The 19,801-nt window shown below is 35.7% G+C and overlaps 1 protein-coding gene across 6 annotated transcripts in view; it reads left to right on the plus strand.

Moving 5' to 3' along the window:
• The window catches only part of CAMK2D (calcium/calmodulin dependent protein kinase II delta), a 316,939-nt gene that overhangs the window by 144,808 nt on the left and 152,330 nt on the right, over positions 1–19,801 (plus strand). For all 6 annotated transcript variants that reach the window (XM_028121257.2, XM_028121262.2, XM_028121260.2 and 3 more), the window contains exon 4: positions 12,465–12,519. In XM_028121257.2, the coding sequence (XP_027977058.1) occupies positions 12,465–12,519 (55 nt within the window). The remainder of the gene's footprint in view (positions 1–12,464; positions 12,520–19,801) is intronic.

Raw genomic sequence — 19,801 nt, forward strand, 5'->3', positions numbered from 1 at the left:
AAGGGAATTTTGTCCCAAAGACTGAAAACTGTGTGAGGACTGGTATCACCACTGACTTGTTCATAGTTATAGCCCCAGCATGTGGCACCCAAGTAAACTGGCTGTTTGATTGAAAGAATGAACTCCCCACCTCTAACAAGAACTAAATCTTAGGTACAACGTTCATCAATCTCCTTAAGACATTTATGCCATAAGCTTAAATCTGAACGGAGACTGTGGTCAAGATTGTAAAGATAAAATAAATCTGAAACATATTTCCTGTTAATGTTTTTCTTTTTGGTATTAAAGCAGTTTGACATAAATTTTGCTTAGAAATAAAGAGGGCAAAACCAATTTCCATCAAAAGAAGAATTAATGTCATGTAGTTTTTATCAAGAACAATTTAAAATGTATCTTCTTGGAGCACCTGGGTGGCTCAGTCATTAAGCGTCTGCCTTGGGCTCAGGTCATAATCCCGGGGTCCTGGGATCAAGCCCTGCATCAGACTCCCTGCCCTGCAGGAAGCCTACTTCTCCCTCCCCAACTCCCCCTGCTTGTGTTCCCTCTCTTGCTGTCTCTCTCTGTCAAATAAATAAATAAAATCTTAAAAAAAAAAAAAATGTATCTTCTTTTTTCTAGTATTCCTATCTGGAAAATAACCAAGAAGAAAAAAAATTAAAACTGAGTATGAATATATTAAAATCGTTGTGATTTAAATCAATAAAAATCAAATTACTCTGTAATTTAGATGCAATAAATACAGGAAATATGCATAAGCATTTAAAATCACAGTAACATTTTAATAAGATTAGAACCCCCCCCAGGAGTGTGATAGTAATAAAATGACAAAAACTCATTTTCCTTAAATGTGATCTTTAAAAATTAATATATTTATTTAAAAATATGTCTATTCTAAAAAAGGAAAAATAAATATGAAAATTTATCAAAGAGAATCTTCAACAATTTGTTTATTGGGTTAATATTTAGACTATGAGAATATTGGCAAATTTTAATACCTTTTATTAGTTTTCTTTTTCCCTTTAATTATATGATAATAAATTCGATGACATAATATTTGCAAAATGCCCTCTGTTCTCCCAGTGGTCTCTGAATGCTTATTTCTTCTTGTGCTAAGTGCAATCTGGCTTTCTCTTGAGTTGGCTATTTTCTTTCCTTTACATACTGCTGAACCTGGGGGTGGAGAGGTGTTTTCTTGCTCTTAACTGCTTTTATAAAACCACTGTTAACACATCCTCCCTCAATATCCCCCACCCCCATCCTTCCACCACCCTATCTTTGAAACATTTTCTCAGATTATAACATCCTACGCTTCCTAGTGCAGCAGCTTCCTGTCATTCTCTTGGTACCCCCTCATTCGTTGTGTTCTATAGGAACTACCTTCTCTTTCCCCACTTACAACCTTCAGTCTTGGTGGCTTTAATTAGCGGTGCTACACCCAGGCCTCTCACAACCAATCCTCTCCCTTTCAACGATCTTTTCTTCTACTCTAGGGTTCAGCGAACTTTATAAAGGGCCGAATAGTAAATATTTTCAGTTTCTTGGCTATAGAGTCTTCGTTGCAATGGTTTAACATTGTAGTTCTCGCTTGAAGGCAGCCATTGATTATAATATATAAACAAATGGATGAGGCTGTGCTCCAATAAACCTTTATTTACAAAGAAAGGCGAAAAGCTGAGTCACGACTTGAAGATGAGGTAGAGCGAGCCGTTATCTGGGGGAAAAGAGTTCTAGGCAGAGGAAACAGCAAGTGCAAAATCTGAGGCAGAAATTTGTCTGGGGTCCTCCAGAAGCAGCAAGGAACCCAGTGTGGTTGGAGCACAGTGAGCCAGAGGAAGATCGGTAGTGGGAGAGGCCAGGGAGATGATGGGGGGGAGGGTGGACTTTGAGGGATCTTAAAGGCCACAGATGGGATTTTGGGATTTGGGCTTTTATGCAGAGGCAGTTGGAGAGCCATTGGAGGGTTCTTTTTTTTATTTTATTTTTTATTTTTATTTTTTTTAAGATTTTATTTATTATTTATTTGAGAGAGAGAGAATGAGAGATAGAGAGCATGAGAGGGAAGAGGGTCAGAGGGAGAAGCAGACTCCCTGCTGAGCAGGGAGCCCGATGCGGGACTCGATCCCGATGCGGGACTCGATCCCGGGACTCCAGGATCATGACCTGAGCCGAAAGCAGTCGCTTAACCAACTGAGCCACCCAGGCGCCCGGAGCGTTCTTTTTTTTTTTATTTATATGACAGAGAGAGAGAGACAGTGAGAGAGAGCACACAAGCAGGAGGGGTGGGAGAGGGAGAAGCAGGCTTCCCGCTGAGCAGGGAGCCTGAAGCGGGGTTCGATCCCAGGACCCTGGGAACATGACCTGAGCTGAAGGCAGACACTTAACCGCTGAGCCACCCAGGCGCCCCCCATTGGAGGATTCTGAGCAATAATCAGATGTAAGTTTTAACAGGATTGTTCAGGCTGCTGTGGTAAAGACAGTGAGGGGACAGAGTAGAAATAAATATTTTTTTCCCAATATATATTTTGAGGGATTTGCTTTCAGATGAGCAACTGGAAAGATATGAAAGGGACTGGGTAAAGCAGGTTTTAGAGGGAAGATCATAGGTTCTTTGGCCTTGTTTTGAGATATCTTTGAGGCAGGCAAATACCCCCAATATTTGAGATGTCTGACATTCGTTATAACTTCCCTGATGTCATGACAAGAAAAATTAGTTTTGTTTTTTTTAAAAACATTTTATTTATTTATTTGACACAGAGAGAGGGAGATAGTGAGAGAGAGAGAGCACAAGCGGGGGAGCGGCAGGCAGGCAGAAGGAGAGGGAGAAGCAGGCTCCCTGCTGAGCAAGGAGCCCGATGCGGGACTCGATCCCAGGACTCTGGGATCATGACCTGAGCCGAAGGCAGCTGCTTAAACGACTGAGCCACCCAGGCGCCCCAGAAAAATTAGTTTTTGGGGCACAGTTCTTTTTCATGTGTTTCATGTTTGTGTATATTATACAAAGGAAATAAACTGACCTTTTTAAGTAATTTCAGCCTAAAAGTAGTTAATTGAAAACCATTATGAGAATATAATATGGACACTAGTTTACAGTACATTTCTTATCATTTTAGTAGAATTTTAAACTCAGGTGTTTCCTGCTTATAGGATGAATCAAACTTGGAAAAATACTTTACGCAAGAAATGATTTTTCAAAAAGGGATTTGAAAGATGAGACGATTTGGGTATGTGTGTCTTCAGGGAAAATTTAGTTGCAAGTGTTAAGATAAAATGGTAATAAGCTGCAAAGAGAGGATGATCTAGTAAGTTTTTCCATTCACTCTATTCTCTAAGGGCTATTGTCAGAAAAGCAATTCATCTGCTCAGTAAATTTTTGGAAAAGGCTTATTTTTCATTTGGCAAGATAAATGTTTCAAGCTTTCCCTTTAGTCATTCATTAAATCAAAAATAAAATGAAGTTTTTTTTAAGATTTTATTTACTTATTTGACAGAGAGAGAGAGTGAGAGAGGGAACACAAGCAGGGGGAGTGGGAGAGGGAGAAGCAGGCCTCCCGCTGAGCAGGGAGCCCGATGCAGGGCTCGATCCCAGGACCCTGGGATCATGACCTGAGCCGAAGGCAGACCCTTAAGGACTGAGCCACCCAGGCGCCCCAAATGAAGTGTGTTTTAAACTTAAATTTGTTTGAATGTTAGAGGGAAAAGTCTTATTTAGGGGATTGTATTCAACCTTGTATTGGTAATTGTTTATTTTCTGTACTGTTTATTAGCCATAATCATTCAGAAATGTAGAAATGTAAAAAAGTTAGAAAGGACCTTAAGGATCCTCTTAAAGGATTATGTAATCCTGTGCTTATCAAGCATTTTTCCTGTGAACTACAGTTAAAAAAAAATAACAGTTTTATAGCATGACCCAGCATACAATATATTTGTATAAAAGTCAAGCAAAAGTTTCACAAAGCTATGGTTACCTTAGATGGGAAATGCACTTCAATATATTTTATTTTTGTTTTAAATGCTGCCTTGATCTTCACTTTGAAAAAAAAAGGTCCTTATCTTGTCTGTCCTTTGGCATGATGCAGTCTCCTTCCTGTGTGATATCCTTAGTTTATCATAAATCACAAAGCCTTTGTTTAATCTTAAAAAGTAGCTAAGTACTGTACTGCTTTAAGACATTTAATGTGTTCGTGTCTTGCTGTTAAATATGGACCCAACTGAGCAGCCTGGTGTGAAATTACCAATAGGGCTTCTCTTCTTGACCCAGACTGTGGTACGCTGAGTGGTTGAAGCTGCATTGGATTCCACAATCAGAAAGATAATAATCCTGTTTAGGTACTTAAAGCTGAGAATTACTAATGGCCATTTTTGTCCTCTTAACCAGACAGTCTTACACATTTAATACATAGGAGATAGGTGTGTACATTTTGAATAAATTTAACAAAAAGATGGTATTAGTCCAATGCTCTGTTAGGTCCTTATAGTTACAGTACAATATGAACGTGCACCATCTTAAGCTTTCTATAATATGCAAGTCATATGATAACAGTTTCTCTTCCTTTTTAAATATTCCTAAAACTTAAGAATATCCATGGATGATCACTGATTAGCATTATGTAAGTATGAGAAGGTGGAATAACTAAAAGATGAGGCAAGGAAAAAGAAAATGGAGAAAGCTGGAACCACTTACTGAAATACATAAATAATATTGATGCAGAATTGAAAAAGGAAAGTTTTTTTAAATGAAGGGAACTTGAAATAAATACTAACTTTTCCAAGAAATGAAATCATTTTTTCAAAAAACAAATTTTAATAAGTAAAATGGATTCATGCATTAAAATATGCAACAACATAATCTCAAAATTATTTTTTAAAGGAAACAGGATATTTCTAGATATCAGTAGGCTTAGTAATAAACCTCTGATTTCTCCTCACATACACAATTTTATTAAAAATGAGCAGGAAAGTGTATTAAATGAATTATCCATTGACTTTTTTATTGACCATCTCTGAAATTCTATATTTAGCTCCTGGTGGCTTTTTTCTTTCAAGCAAAAGAATTGCTTGCTCTCTCTCATATTATTCATGGTGTACTGTAGCAGGTAACCATATAATTAGCAACCACTGGTTGTGTTTTCTCACTTTCTGTCATCTTCCCAGGTTGAAATTTTTCTGAGTAATAGATATTTTGACAAGTCAGAAGCTCCTTTGAATAATCTGAGCTTATGACTAGCTCTATCCTATTAGAAGACATCATGATTTGTTCTAGTCAGCCCTGAATGTTACTAACCTGATTTTATAGATATTGAAGCTAATCTAAACTTTCTTTTTTTAATCTGGAACCAGAAAATGGGGTGAGAATTTGGGAATAAGGATGGAGATTATTGTCAGCATAATAGATATGCTTTAACTTTTAGCACTGATGTTAGGATCTGATGACTATTTTTGTGTACTTTTAAAATAGTGTCTTAAAATTAATGTAGATGACATTCCCTGCTGAGTTTTCATGTAATAATTATATTTGCTTTTTAAAAATAAGTTATTAATTACTTTTTCTTAAGTATAAGCACTGAATTGCTTTTAAATATAGTTTAATTTTTAAAACATTTTCTTGTCATGACAGAAAAATATTTGAAATTTTATTAAAACAATTTTTATAGTTCTAATGTTATTTTAATATTTGAATACCGAATAATGGTTTATTTGGCATTTATTAATGGGGCATATTGGTAAGTATTTGTCAAAAATACATATCCTTCATGCAGTTCTAGGAATTTGAGTTCAGATATTTAAGATTAGGACAGATCATGGTTTTTGTGCTGGTTGAGTTTATTTATTTGCCTTAGCCAGCAAAGTCAAATTTCCACATTTTATGCCTAAATTTTAAAAGTATCATATTAAGACAAACAGAATCAAAGTATAAATGCTACAAGACTATTGACTTTGACAATAAAAACAACAAAGAAATACTTATATATCTATATCTGCCTATGTTTTTACTCAAAATGAACAGTGTGCATGAATCCATATTTCAAAGAAGTAGAGTGCGTATATTTTTCAGCTATGCAAACCTAAATATATTTTAAATGGTATTGTTTTATTCACTATTACTTGTGTTACAAGAAGTAGAAATTTAGAAAAACATGCACATGCAGATTTGCCTTCGGTTTTTTAGAAATGTTAGTTTGATTTTGAATTTGGTTTTCAGTGTTTGTATGTCTGTTTGAAAACTTTTCTCTCTAGAAACGATAAGCTTTATCACAAAAGAACCAGTATTAATGGTTGAGCTCAAATTTCTCTCTAGAGTAGTGCCATTTGAATGTTATAATGTTTGAGACGTGTGTGTGTGTGTGTGTGTATTTTTTTTTTTAATTTAACAGATGAACTCATTGTTGGCATCCCCCTTTTGAGAAGGCTATGGCACATTGCATGGCCATACTTGGCAAGTGCTTACTCTAGCTCTGAAATATAATTAACTGCTGATGGGAATATAAAAAGCGTCTGACTTACAAGCTGCCATTTTTCCATCCCAGTATGTGAACCAAATCCAACTACCTGAATCCTTGTAGCATAATAAAGCTAAAAATGCAAAATCTACCTCATTTATAACCAGGACTATTGCTCAGAGCTGACAAATAGTCATTATGGGAATGCAGTATAATCTTTTCTGTATGAATTATTTTAGTAGGATGATAACATTGGCAGCGCTGCCCTGCGTGTTTAGTTTTAGAGGTTTCTAATTCATATTTTGAGGTACAAGTCCTCTCTTTCTGCTAAAAAATTGCTAATGATAAGGAAAGAATTCTCTGAGGACAGTGGATCAATTCCATATTTCAGATTGTCTTGTTTATCTATTTATTTATCTATAGTATCTATAACATAGATATCTATAATATCTATTATTGTTGGTTAACAACTCCCACTCCAAATTTAGTGGCTTAAAACAACATCAATTTACTATTTCTTATTGCTCTGTGGACTGACTGGATTCAGTTGGGTAGTTGTTCTACTCCACATGATGTAACTGAGGTGATAATTGCAGCAGTGAAGTCTGCTAGTGGTGGAATGTCAACATGGCCTCTCATCCTCCAGGGTTTCTCTCCAGGTGGCCTCTTGTTATTAAGTCTATCCCAAACTTTTCTTTAGCATGTGGTTTCCAAGAGGACAACTCCAGTGTACAAGAGTTTATAAAGGCTCTGTTTTCATCACACATCTAATCACTCAAAGCAAGTCACATGACCAAACCCAGAGTCATTGTGGGAGAGGACTACCCAAGGACATGAATATTGATAGACATTGGTAGACATGGTCTACTGGAACCACCAATGTAATAGGCTGCCACATCTCCATAATAAATTCTAGTAGAGAACAGCAGGTAATGAGTATAGTTGAATGGAAGAGTAAGAAGCAGTATAATTTGGACCAAATGATATGTTGTATAAATAATTTCACAAAATTATACTTACCACCCTTGATTGTATTTGAAGGATGCTGTTAGGAAATGAAGAGGGAGGAAAGTATGCTGAAATTGAAACAAGTGACTTTGTATGCTATTAGTCTTTTTTGAAAGATACTAAATCACCATAAAAGAATATGTTCACTTTCTTTTGACAGAAATGTTCTTAATATATGTCATCAAAATAGGTAAGATGGACCTAATCGGCAATTAGAGTTTAATTCTTCTAGTCTTTCCCTTTTCTTCTTTGCATACCCATTTCTACTTCCTGACACCCACACACACATACCTCTGCCTCTTCCCATGTTATCATAGTATCCATGTCATAGAAATGTTAATTTTGGAAACAGAAATAGTTAAATTTATGCTGTTTTACACATTGTGTGAGTTTTCCAGGTTCTTTAATTAGGATTTTTGGTACATTAAATATCCTATCAGGTAAAATGGCTGAGTCACTGGATATTCTAACGTTCCTAATTTGAAGAGAATTAACAATTTTCTAGGGATTTAGGGACTACACAGAAAGACAAATGTGGCTGGTGTTGGCTCTGTATCTTAGATATCATCTAGCTGTCTCTATATCCCCCAAACTACAGCATCACATTTTAAACTTCCTAAACTGAAAATACTTTTCCTTTTTGTGTAAGTAATTTTTTTTTCTTAGCACTGCTTTTCTTTCTCTAGTCACCATAACTATTTCTTCCTCTTTAATTCTTTTTTAAATACTATTTTATCCTGACAAACCAATTCATACTCTACAATGTCTTGGGGGGCGGGGAGGGGAGTAGTTTGTTGACAGCTGTACTTTAGAGAGTCCATACAGTATTCTGAGCAAGAGCCAGCTTTGGAATCCTCCAGCTCTGGATTATGGTCGTAGCCTGGTCAATTACTAGCTGTTAAGCCTTGGAAGTTTCTTTCACCTCTCCAGGCCTGTGCATATTCATTTGTAAAAAATGATGGGAAAAGGTCTTATATATTAACTAAAATAACTCTTGCAAAAATTATTTGCATTGTGTTGACACAGTAAGCACTGTAGTTATTTTATTATATCTTTTAACTCCTTAAAGGATGTTTTAAAATAAATAGGATGCTTCTTTCACATTTAAATAAAATCAGTTTTCTCAGATAATTACAAGGTCCTGTTTAGTCCTGTTTGGCTAAACTAGTACTTAACTAGAAACTGCAGTGAAATCATACAGGAATGTAGGACCGGAGGAGAAAGCAGTGACCCCATGATAATTTGAATGCAAACGACCAAATGGATAACATGAGGGAGAGAAAGGAAAGGATTAGGTCATGGATCAACTGAATTTTGGAAACATTTTAGCCTCAAGAACACCTTTTCTCCCCTTATAAGTCTCATGCTTAATGCCCTAGAATTTTTAATTTTATTCTGGATAAGAACTGTTACATGGTTACCATTTATGAAAACTCATTCATTCATAAACTTGATTTTACCTTTGAGCAAACTTCAGAAAAGAATGACTACCGGGATGTTCTCAAATGCTTTTCTCATTATCTTCTTTAACGTTTCTTTCTGAAAGCATCTTAGTGATGACTGTGATTAAGTTAATTGTGTGCACCCATATGTACAGCTTATGGCAATAACAAAGGGCAGTCATAACAAGAACACAGTGCAATATGTTTCAACATGGAGCAGCCACAGTTCTCTCAAGGCTGGCCATGTCTGCAGTCTTGGGCTAACATCTGTGGTGAACAGAATATCCTGTGTTTCCTTCAGCATGGAAATGAATTGACAGTTATTTATAGAGAAAAACTAATGTAAGTTCTTGTGAAAGTAAACACAGTTTCAACCCATGGCAAACTGTTAAAAAAGAGGGAAAGGATGGAAGATGGATACTTTTGACTGACTGAAATGGCTTGAAAATAAAAAGATATCTGTGGTGTGTAAGACAGTGTCTTCAGGCTGTATAAATCTATCATCAACTCTGAGGATGATAAAGAGTTCAAAGTTTCAAAAGGAAACCAACCCATCCTTAGAGTAATTGTAAACAGTGGAACATCCATGCAAAGATGAAATTATATAGTTTCGTTAATAAATGAAAAATTGTGATGAATTCATCAGTTCTCTCTTCCGGTTCTGTAAGAGTGGAAAGAGGTAGGGAGGTCATAAGAAAGGAAGGAATAAAGGAAGGAAGTAAATGTGTATGTATTTATCCCAAGTAAAGATGATGCTAGTTTTTTCTGCTGTATCAATAACCTCACTCATTCATAATTAATTTCACCTGGTCAAATGGCTGATTAGAAATAGTGGAGGTTGGGGCCCCTGGGTGGCTCAGTTGTTAAGTGTCTGCCTTTGGCTCGGGTCGTGATCCCGGGGTCTTGGGATCAAGCCATGCATCGAGCCCCCGCATCGGGCTCCCTGCTCAGCGGGAAGCCTTCTCCCTCTCCCACTCCCCACTGCTTGTGTTCCTTCTCTCGCTGTCTCTCTCTCTCTCTGTCAAACAAATAAATAAAATCTTTAAAAAAAAAAATTAGTGGAGGTTGTTTTGGAATTGTGTGATGCAAAAGTAATGACCTTGGGCCAAATGGTTTGTCCTTAAGCAATTATTATATGCTTGCTGGCTAAATACTTTTGTGAAACTAGTTTTCACCAAAAACAATATATATTTGATCATTAGGCTTGATCTGAGCAACACTTAACTTTTTCAAAAAATAATTTACTTCCAAATGATAATGATATGCAAGTATTAATAAGAAAGTGATAATCATACTAAGAAGATTTTATTCCAAATAGAAACAGAAAGTAATATTTCTCCAGTTGTAACTGAAATTTCCACTTTTGTTTAACTCCACAACCCTTTTATCTGAAAACCTAAGATCCGCATCTCCACTTGAAGTTTTTATTTTGAGACAGTGGAAGAAAGAATCATTTCCTCCTGCTCACATTGTGATTTTACTTCTCATTTTAACTTTCATAGGATGCAAATCCATCTTATTTTCATCGAATAACTGTCTGACTTAAGTAGACCTACCATTCATTGAGGTTATTTAAACCCAGGTTGCATTAGAGCTGCTCAGTGAGGTAGGTATCTGTGAGACTGTGTCATTCAAGAAAGCCACTGAATTATCTGTCATGACCTGGCTTTCCTTACTGTGCTGAATGACTATGAACAGAATACATCATTGAGTCTAACTTTTGATTTTCTTCAGCATAAGTTTAGACTAAGGTAGTGGGCATCTTTGATATTGGTAAACTGAAGAATACCCTTCACACAATGAAAGTTATGCGAGAATTGTTTGGTATTAGTAGTTTTATTTTAGACATATATAGGTATACTGAGCTTTGGTGAAAAAAACTTGGAAGAATGCCTAGCACATAGTATAGTAAGTGCTCAAAGCAATTTTTATGAAAGACCATCTACCATTTGTCAGGTCTCTGTGAAGGATTCAAAGACCTGTGAAATATGATAACTGGATGGTAATAATGATGAGAAAGAAAATCCATATAATGCACAAAAGTCTTTAGTTCTCTACCTTGGAAAGGTTTCTAAAGAGAGATTCAGAAAAGATTTTAATAGTGGCCCAAGAATGGTGTCTGAAGGGGTTGGAACTAGATTGTAAAGAATGGACATTATATTAAGTCTATGACCTTGAGAATCTCATGGGTACTTCAGACTCCCTCTATAGATCATTGTAGTTTGTGTGACAATCTAAATGTTCTTTGGAATCCACATTTTCTATGTGGGAGTCATCATTGCATGGGGAACATACTAAGGACTGGTGGTAGTAGAAATCATCATCCTTTTGTGGTAACTTTTCAAAAGCAGTTGTGTCCTACAGGTTTGTTGCTTTTTCTGCCCTCTGTTGCTCCCAGTGAAGTCCAAGCCACCACAAGTGATTTGGATAAATAGGAAGAGTTTACCATCTGTGGGGATGCACTGGGGGAGGCAGGGGACTTATGCAAAAATTAATCACAGAAAAAGCAGTATGTAAGTTGTACATGTGTAGTTTACTCTCAAATTATAGTAGATAATGAGTGTTGTCCATTCAGAAGAGCAAAATATTTGTTTTGGCTACCTATCAGTGAAAGTCTAGCTCATTGGAAAAATTAAAGTAGTATTAATTTGAGGAACTAGTAGATTATTTTATTAGAAGTTCTACCTGTATAATTTTGGCTAACTTGGTAAATGGATTTTGGTGACTTGAGTTTAGAAGTAGCATAATAAAAACTCTGTTGACAGGTTGGCCAGGAAGTGCTCTGTAGAAACTCTCTCCATCCCCACCAAAAAAAGGGGGGCGGGGCAGGGAGAACAGAAGCAAGACCATTTGCTGGCCTCTTCAAATGATCCCTCTTGCTCCTTATTGTATTGACCAAGGCATGAGTTGGTGAAGAACTGGACTAGGGAGATAGCAAAGAGAATGGCAAGGAAGAGACACTAAGTGGGAGAATTCCTAGAACCTGCTAACTTTGAATAGAAGTATATATATTATAACAGTCATTAGTATTTATTTATCCCAGCAACATGTGGATTATTTTACTTTTGTTGTCTCATTTAACCTTCTCAACCATTTTGTAAAGTATAGGTACTATTATTATAATAAGTTGCTTAATTTGATTAAGCTCACACAGGGGCACCTGGGTGGCTCAGTCAGTTGGGCATCTGGCTCTTGAGTTCACTTCAGGTCATGATCTCAGGGTTGTGGGATCGAACCCCACATTGGGCTATGTGGAGCCTGCTTAGTAAAGATTCTCTCTCTCCCCATCTCCCTCTACCTCTCCCTTCCCTGCTTGCCCTCTTTCCTCTCTCGCTCTCTTTAAAAAAAAAAAAAAAATGATTAAGCCTACACAGTTAATAATTATCACAACCAAAATCTAAACCTTGGGTTTGTCTGAACCCCAGCCTTGTTGTAAAGGATACTGCTTATCAGAGCCTAGAATAAAGAACGTTGCCAACACTTTTAGTTAGGAGACAGATGCCCATTAGAAGTCTGGTTTAATGTTCATCATTGGCATATATATAACATAAACTTTTCTCCCACCGCTTTTTTTTAGTGCGACTTCATGACAGCATATCAGAAGAGGGCTTCCATTATTTGGTGTTTGATTTGTAAGTACAACATGCTTTGTGTTCATTTATTTTTGCTATTTGAAGACCATTTTGAATTACATGATTTTTTCTAATTTGCAGTCTAAATTAATGATCCTATAATTTTTTTTAGATGTTTTCAAATAACATTCAACTCTAATTCCTTTGAAAAAATGTGACTGTTCAGGAGTGTTTATTTAAAACTTACATTAATTTTCATCACTGAAACAGGAGTCTGTTTGGATTGTTCGCTGTGATATCATAAGCAGTTCTCAGTTTTATCTTTGGGCATACAAATGGTTGATGTGAGCTAATTTTCTATTGAAATTTTTGGACTATGTATAATTTATTGTCTTATATAAAAAGAACCATAGCTAACATCATACTCAGTGGTGACAAAAATGAGGGAATTTTTCTCTAAGATCAGAAACAAGATAAGGATGTTCACCTCACCAGTTTTATTCAACATAGTCTAGAAGTCCGAGCCACAGTAATCAGACAAGAAAAAGAAATAAGAGGCATCCATATTGGTAAGGAAGAAGTAAAACTTAACACTATTTGCAGATGACATGATACCATACATAGAAAACCCTAAAGACTCCACCAAAAAACTATTAGAAGTAATAAATAGTCAAGTTGCAGAATACAAAATTAATATGCAAAAATGGTAGCATTTCTATACACTAAAAACAAAGCAGCAGAAAAGAGAAATTAACAGTTCCATTTACAAATGCACCAAAAAGAATAAAATGCCTAGGGATAAACTTAATCAGGAAGGTGAAAGACCTGTACTCTGAAAACTATAAAATATTGATGAAAGAAATTGAAACCAACACAAATAGAAAGATATTCCTTGCTCATTGATTGGAAGAATTAATATTGTTTAAATGTCACCACTACCCAAAGCTATCTATACATTCAGTGCAATCCCTGTCAAAATACCAGCAGCATTTTTCACGGAACTAGAACAAATAATAGTAAAATTGGTATGGAACCACAAAAAACCCAAATAGCCAAAAGAGTCTTGAGAAAGAAGAACAGAGGTGGAGGTATCACAATCCCAAATTCTAAGATGTACTACAAAGCTGTAGTAATTGAAACATTATGGTACTGGCACAAAAAGACACATACATCAATGAAACAGAGTAGAGAGCCCAGAAATAAACCCATATTTATGTAGTCAATTAATCTATGACAAAAGAGGCAAGAATATACAATGGAAAAAAAAAAGCTTGTCTCTTCAATTAAGTGGTGCTGGGAAAATTGGACAGCTACATGCAAAAGAATGAAACTGAAACACTTTCTAACACAGACATAAAAATAAACTAAAAGTGGATTAAAGCTCAATAATTTTGGTATCAGTCATAGCAACATTTATGTCTCCCCAGGCAAGGGAAACAAAGGCAAAAATAAACTATTAGACTACATCAAAATAAAAAGCTTTTGCACAGCAAAGGAAACCATTAACAAAAGCAAAAAGGATGCTTAATGAATGGGAGAAGATATTTGCAAACGGTATATCCGATAATGGGTTAATGTCCAAAATATATAAAGAACTTCTACAACTCAACACCAAAAAACCCAATCCAATTAAAAAATGGGTAGAGGACCTGAATAGACATTTTTCCAAAGAAGACATACAGATAGTCAAGAGTCATATGTAAAGATGCTCAATATCACTCGTCATCAGGGAAATGCAAATCAAAACTACTATGAGATATCACCTCACCTGTCAGAACGGCTAAAACCAAATACACAAGAAATTTAAATGTTGATGAGGATGTGAAGAAAAAAGAACCCTGTGTACTGTTTGTGGGAATGTAAATTGGTGCAGCCACTGTGGAAACCAGTGTGGAGGTTCCTCCAAAAATTAAAAATAAAAATACCGTATGATCTAATAATTCCACTCTGGGTATTTACGCAAAGAATGTGACAACCCTAATTTGAAAAGAAATAAGCACCCCTGTTTATTGCAGCATTATTTACAGTAGCCAAGATATAGAAGCACCTTAAGTGTCCATCAGTAGATGAATGGATAAAGAAGATGTGGTGTGTATATATGTACACACACACACACACACAAATATACACAGCGGAACATTACCCAGCCACAAAGAAAGGATGAGGTCTTGAGAACGACAAATACCATGTGATTTTACTCATATGTGGAATGTAAAAAACAAAAGTGAATAAACAACAACAACAACAAAACAGAATCAGGGGACAAATTGATGCTTGCCAGAGGACAGGGGGGTGGAAAGGATGGGCAAACTGAATGAAGGAGAGTGGGAGATACAGGCTTCCAGTTATGGAATGAATAAATCACAGGAATAAAAGACATAGGGGAATATTTTCAGTGATATTATAACATTGTATGGTGACAGATGGTAGGTACACTTGTGAGCATAGCATAATGTATGAAGATGTTGAATCACTATGTTGTGTACCTGAAACTAATGCAACATTGTATGTCAATTATATTAAAATAAAAAAATTAAAAATAAACTATAATTCAAATAATGGAAAAAGACGAAAAGAAGGGTCCTTGAAGTTGGTTAACTCAGTGGTTCAACAACAGTATCAGACTCCCATCTTTTACTTCATTGGCTTTGTTCTCAGATTGGTATCATTCAAGGTATTATATACAGACATGCTAATGTCCAGTGAAAGACATTGTCTCTTGTTCTTTATAAGAAGGAAAAATATACCCAGTAAACATCTCATTTCCTCTCACGGGCCAGGATTAGGTCATACACCATTTGACCTAGTAATTTCACTTCTAGAAATGAAGTCCATGGAAAGCATACTCTAAATTTAGATAAAACTTTATGCCAAACGATGTTCATTGCATCAGCTTTTATAATGGAAAAAAAAGAAAAGAAAGGCAACTTAAGGATACAATAGTAGAGAAATAGTTGCATAATTATGGTAAATTCATATAATGGACTACTGTCCAGCATTTTCATGTAATGCTTGGAAATAAAAAAGATATTTTTTGTAATATGACTCTTAAAGATAGGTTAGTGTTAGACTTGGTTAATTCAGCCCTTCAGTGATGTAATTAAGAAATCAAGTTTTTTTCTTTTTGTTTGTTCTCTGTAGTATGTGAGTTTGTTCTCAGGTTGGCGCCTCATTTTCAGATATCAGTGACTTTCACAGTCAGAAAAAGGGACAGTATTAACGCCATTGCCTATGTTTTTATCCTTTCTCAGCAGTCCGTCAGAAGATAATCTGTTAATGAATCCCTGTTTATTTATTTATTTTTTAATGAATTGCTGTTTAGGATTGCTTCTCATACCCCTGCCTGAATCAAGTATTGATGAAGGGAATGGAATTACAATTGGCATTGACCAATTATAAATTTAATATGTAGGTCTTGGGAGGTAACTGGCCTCTCTTGAATCACCAAATGCATGGTCAAGTAAGATCTAAATCATAGCTTTGTTAACAAGAAAGTTAGGGGAGTTTTGCCTATTAGGTAGGCAGCCAAGTGTATCTGCCATATTGGTGATTGGTATGTGCTGGAGAATAGAGACTGAAGCTCTGATTATGCCCAGCCCCACCATATAGGCTCCTCTCCACAGTCACAGTCCCATCCATGGCTTGTTCATGTGGCTGTAGTTTGGCACCACTCCATATTGCACTAGTCCTTTCTCTTCAGTCCTTTCTCAGAGCTCATATTTTCACTTTCTCCATTGTTCTTTCTTCCTTTCTCATGTTCTAAGATCCCCTTTTTTTATGATTTCCTTTCTTCTTTAATAACTTCCTTAGCCATTCTTTCAGAGTAGGTATGCTAACAACAAATTCTTACTTTCCTTTTTTCTGAGAATGTCTGGATTTCCCCTTCACTCCTTTTTGCTAGATAAAGAATTCTAGGTAAACAGTTAAAATCCTTTACTATTACATCAATTCCTTCTGGATTCTCTGATTTCTGATGAAAAATCTTTTGTCATTCTGTTTTGCCCCTAAAAATAAGGTGTTCTTTCTCTCCAGCTGCTTTAAAGATTTTTTCTTTGTCTATAGTTTTTAGAGGTTTGATCATGATGTGTCTTGGCTTGGATTTCTTAGAATTTATCTTTTTTTGTGTTCACTTAACCTCTTGAATATACAGGTTTATGTCTTCTCCCAAACTTGGGAAATTTTTAGACATTGTTTCTTTGAATACTTTTTTATGCTTGCCTTCTTTCTCTTCCCCTTCTGAACTTGATAACATGAATGCTAGATCCTTTGTTATAGCCACATAAATTCCTGGGGCTCTGTTCATTTTTATCTTTTTTTTTTTTCCTCTTGTTCAGATTAGGAAATTTATACTGTTTTCTTCAAGTTGACTGATCCTTTTTTTTTCATTCTGCTATTGAATGCATCCATTTCAGTTATTGTATTTTTTCAGTTCTACTATAGACTGTTGGTTTTTCTATAAATTCTCTGTCTTGCTGAGAGTTCCTATTTTTTCTGTTTGTGTGTTTTTAATTGCTCACTGAAGCATTTTATTAGGCTGATCAAAAATCCTTGTCAGATAATTCCAACTGCATTGTCATCTTGGTGGTGTTGCTGTTGGCATCTGTTCATTGTTTTTTCTCATTCATATTGAAATTTTCTTGGTTCTTGATATGAGTGATTTTGTATTATATCCTAGACATTTTGGGTATTATTTTACGAGACTGTGGATTTAATTTAAATCTTTGTAGCAGGCCTCCTCTGATACCACATTGGCAGGGGTTATTAGGTGCCATCTTACTACTTTCAGGTGGGAGTGGAAGTCTAAGTTTCCTATTTAGCCTCCTATGGCACCCCAGGGGTGTTCCTCCTCACTGCTGGGCAGGGCTTGGGAGAAGAGGGATTTTTTTTTTTTTAATGCATTTAGTGAGCAAAATATATCTACCCTATTTTTTCAGACTGTTGTTATTTCTTAATAGATTTAATTTGTTAGATATCCTTTGCTATATAAATCAAGGGTATGGTATTATAAACTGGGATATGTCCTTCATGCTATGATGAATGCTGGAAAGAAAAACACTTTTGCTAATGCTCATTTACCTGAGTACCATTATTCAGAATTGGATTTGATCATAGCGCTCTCAGAGAGGATATACTTTTCCTATACCCTCTTATGTTCAGTGCATGAAGGCATGTGAATTAGACTAAAGGCGGATTAACAGAATAAAAGGCACACACTTTTTATTAATATTTATGTGCATGGGAGTTTGTAGAAAAGAAATGAAACTGAAAGAAGCAGTGAAAGTGTCAAATTCTTGTCTTAGATGATAAAAATTGCTCTTCTCTCCCTGGTACATGGAACAGATACCTTCCTCAAAGGGAAATTTATGCCCTGCTTTTGGGCAGATAAGGGGAGGGTAGAGAAATCTTCCTGTATTTGTTCACTCTCAACTGCCTTTAGCTCAAAATAGTTTTTTTGCCAAAGTGGTATATTGCAGGGTGGTATATTCTGATCTACTTCAGCTCCAAGAAGCACATCAATGTAGGTCAGATGTAAAAGGGCAATACCCTTCTTCTCATGCCATGCCATACTACTTTTCCATAGTTACCAATTTACATTCACATTTAAAATTTTATAGTTTTCTATATTATTAAATGGAGGGAATGATAAGAATCAGAGTTTAGAATAAAGTTTATTTTTTATACATCATATTTTAAATAATTGGTACAGAACATATAAAAAAAGCAGTTCATATGAATACAAAATAAGATTTTCAGTTACAGTGGATCATATCTGTCACAATGATATTTGTGTTATTAATGTCTCTGAAACCAAAGTGTAAGTTTACATTTGAACCATAGTAACGTTAAATACACTGCATCAGACAGTTGAACCTCTTTTGCTAGACTGAAAAGCTCAGACTCTTTGCAATTGTTCTTCAATGTTTAAAGTTTAAGAGAGAAGTTATGAGCAGTTTCATCAAAATTCTTTGCCAGGAAATGAGATTAATAAACTAGTTAAATATAATCCAATAAAGCACCCAGCTTTGAGATAGTTGGAAAACAGTGGTTAGAAGTATAGATTTTCAGTGATTAAAAAGAGATTATAACAGATATAATTCCTCTAAATTATCTAATTGTGGTGGTTACTCTATGAAGAGGAAAAGTAAGTAGCTTTAAAAAAATGAACATTTTATACATCAATGAAATACTCATATGGGAAAATTGGAAGTCACTTAGCCAATCAGTTCCAAGATAAAATAACTACTTGAATTCCTAAAGAAGGAATGTTCCTGTGTTTGTCCTTTTGATGATGGTTTTGGCAGTGTGGTACTTGTGCATACTTCCTGTGGAATGTCAGCTATTCACAATCTAATGGGAAGTTCTATTTTTATAGGTGCACTGAGTTTTCTTCTAATGGAATACTTTTCCCTTTCTAAAAAGCAAAACAGAAGAGGCAATGAGTTCATTAAAAAAAAAAAAAAGTTTCTTCTTGCTATTTTAAATTTACATTTTTCATTCAGGTATCTATCCACCATTTCCAACTATACAGCATTAGTAATCGCTTTTGCAAATAGACTCAGGAATCAGTGGGAAAGACCTGCATGAAAGCGAAGACCTCTTCACAGCAAATAATGAATCATCCTTCCTCCGGGTTTGTGCCTAGCAGGGTTTTCAGGCACATCTCAGCAGTTCTGGGAGATAAGAGGTGTGGATTTATCTGAAATCTAAGGGAAGACCAGGCAGGGAAATAATGGAGCTAGAATTGTAGTCCCTAAGGGAGAGGCCTACAGTCAGAGCCATTGGCCTTAGGCAGAAAAGCAGATTCCGTCCATTTCTTTGAGACAGAAGGCCTTGACAAGGGCAGTCATCTGAATGTGACATACATATTTCAGGAACTGAATGTCAGTGAAGATTTGTATTATGTGCATGTTGGGTGAATGTATAATGAAGTATAGAAATATCACAGCCCTTTCTAAGTAAATGTAAAGAGAATAACACTTGGGTTGAATTTTGTAATCTCAATAGGGAACTAAAATAGATAGATTAAGGGTTATTGGCAAAAGTGCTGATCCAGGATGAAAAGACTTAAATTTCAGTCTCAGAGTTACCCAAGGCTAACCATTTAACATATATTTTCTCTAATCCTCATTTTTCTCATACGGAATGGGGCCATGGGACCAGATGTAAAATTTGTCAGACATCTCTCAAGTCCTTTCCTGTTCTGTGAGGCCAGGATGCTGTTCTCATTAATTTGAGACTTCTGGTAGAATTAGTAAGGACTCCTGGTGTCGTTTTTTAAATATTAGAAAATTTATTATGATTTTAAGCTATTAGAGAAAAATTCTATTAATACATCTTTAAA

The sequence above is a fragment of the Eumetopias jubatus genome, unplaced genomic scaffold (genome assembly GCF_037043125.1).
Source record: "Eumetopias jubatus isolate StellerSeaLion01/CBP00866 unplaced genomic scaffold, mEumJub1_p1.0 scaffold_2, whole genome shotgun sequence".
Lineage (NCBI taxonomy): Eukaryota > Metazoa > Chordata > Mammalia > Carnivora > Otariidae > Eumetopias > Eumetopias jubatus.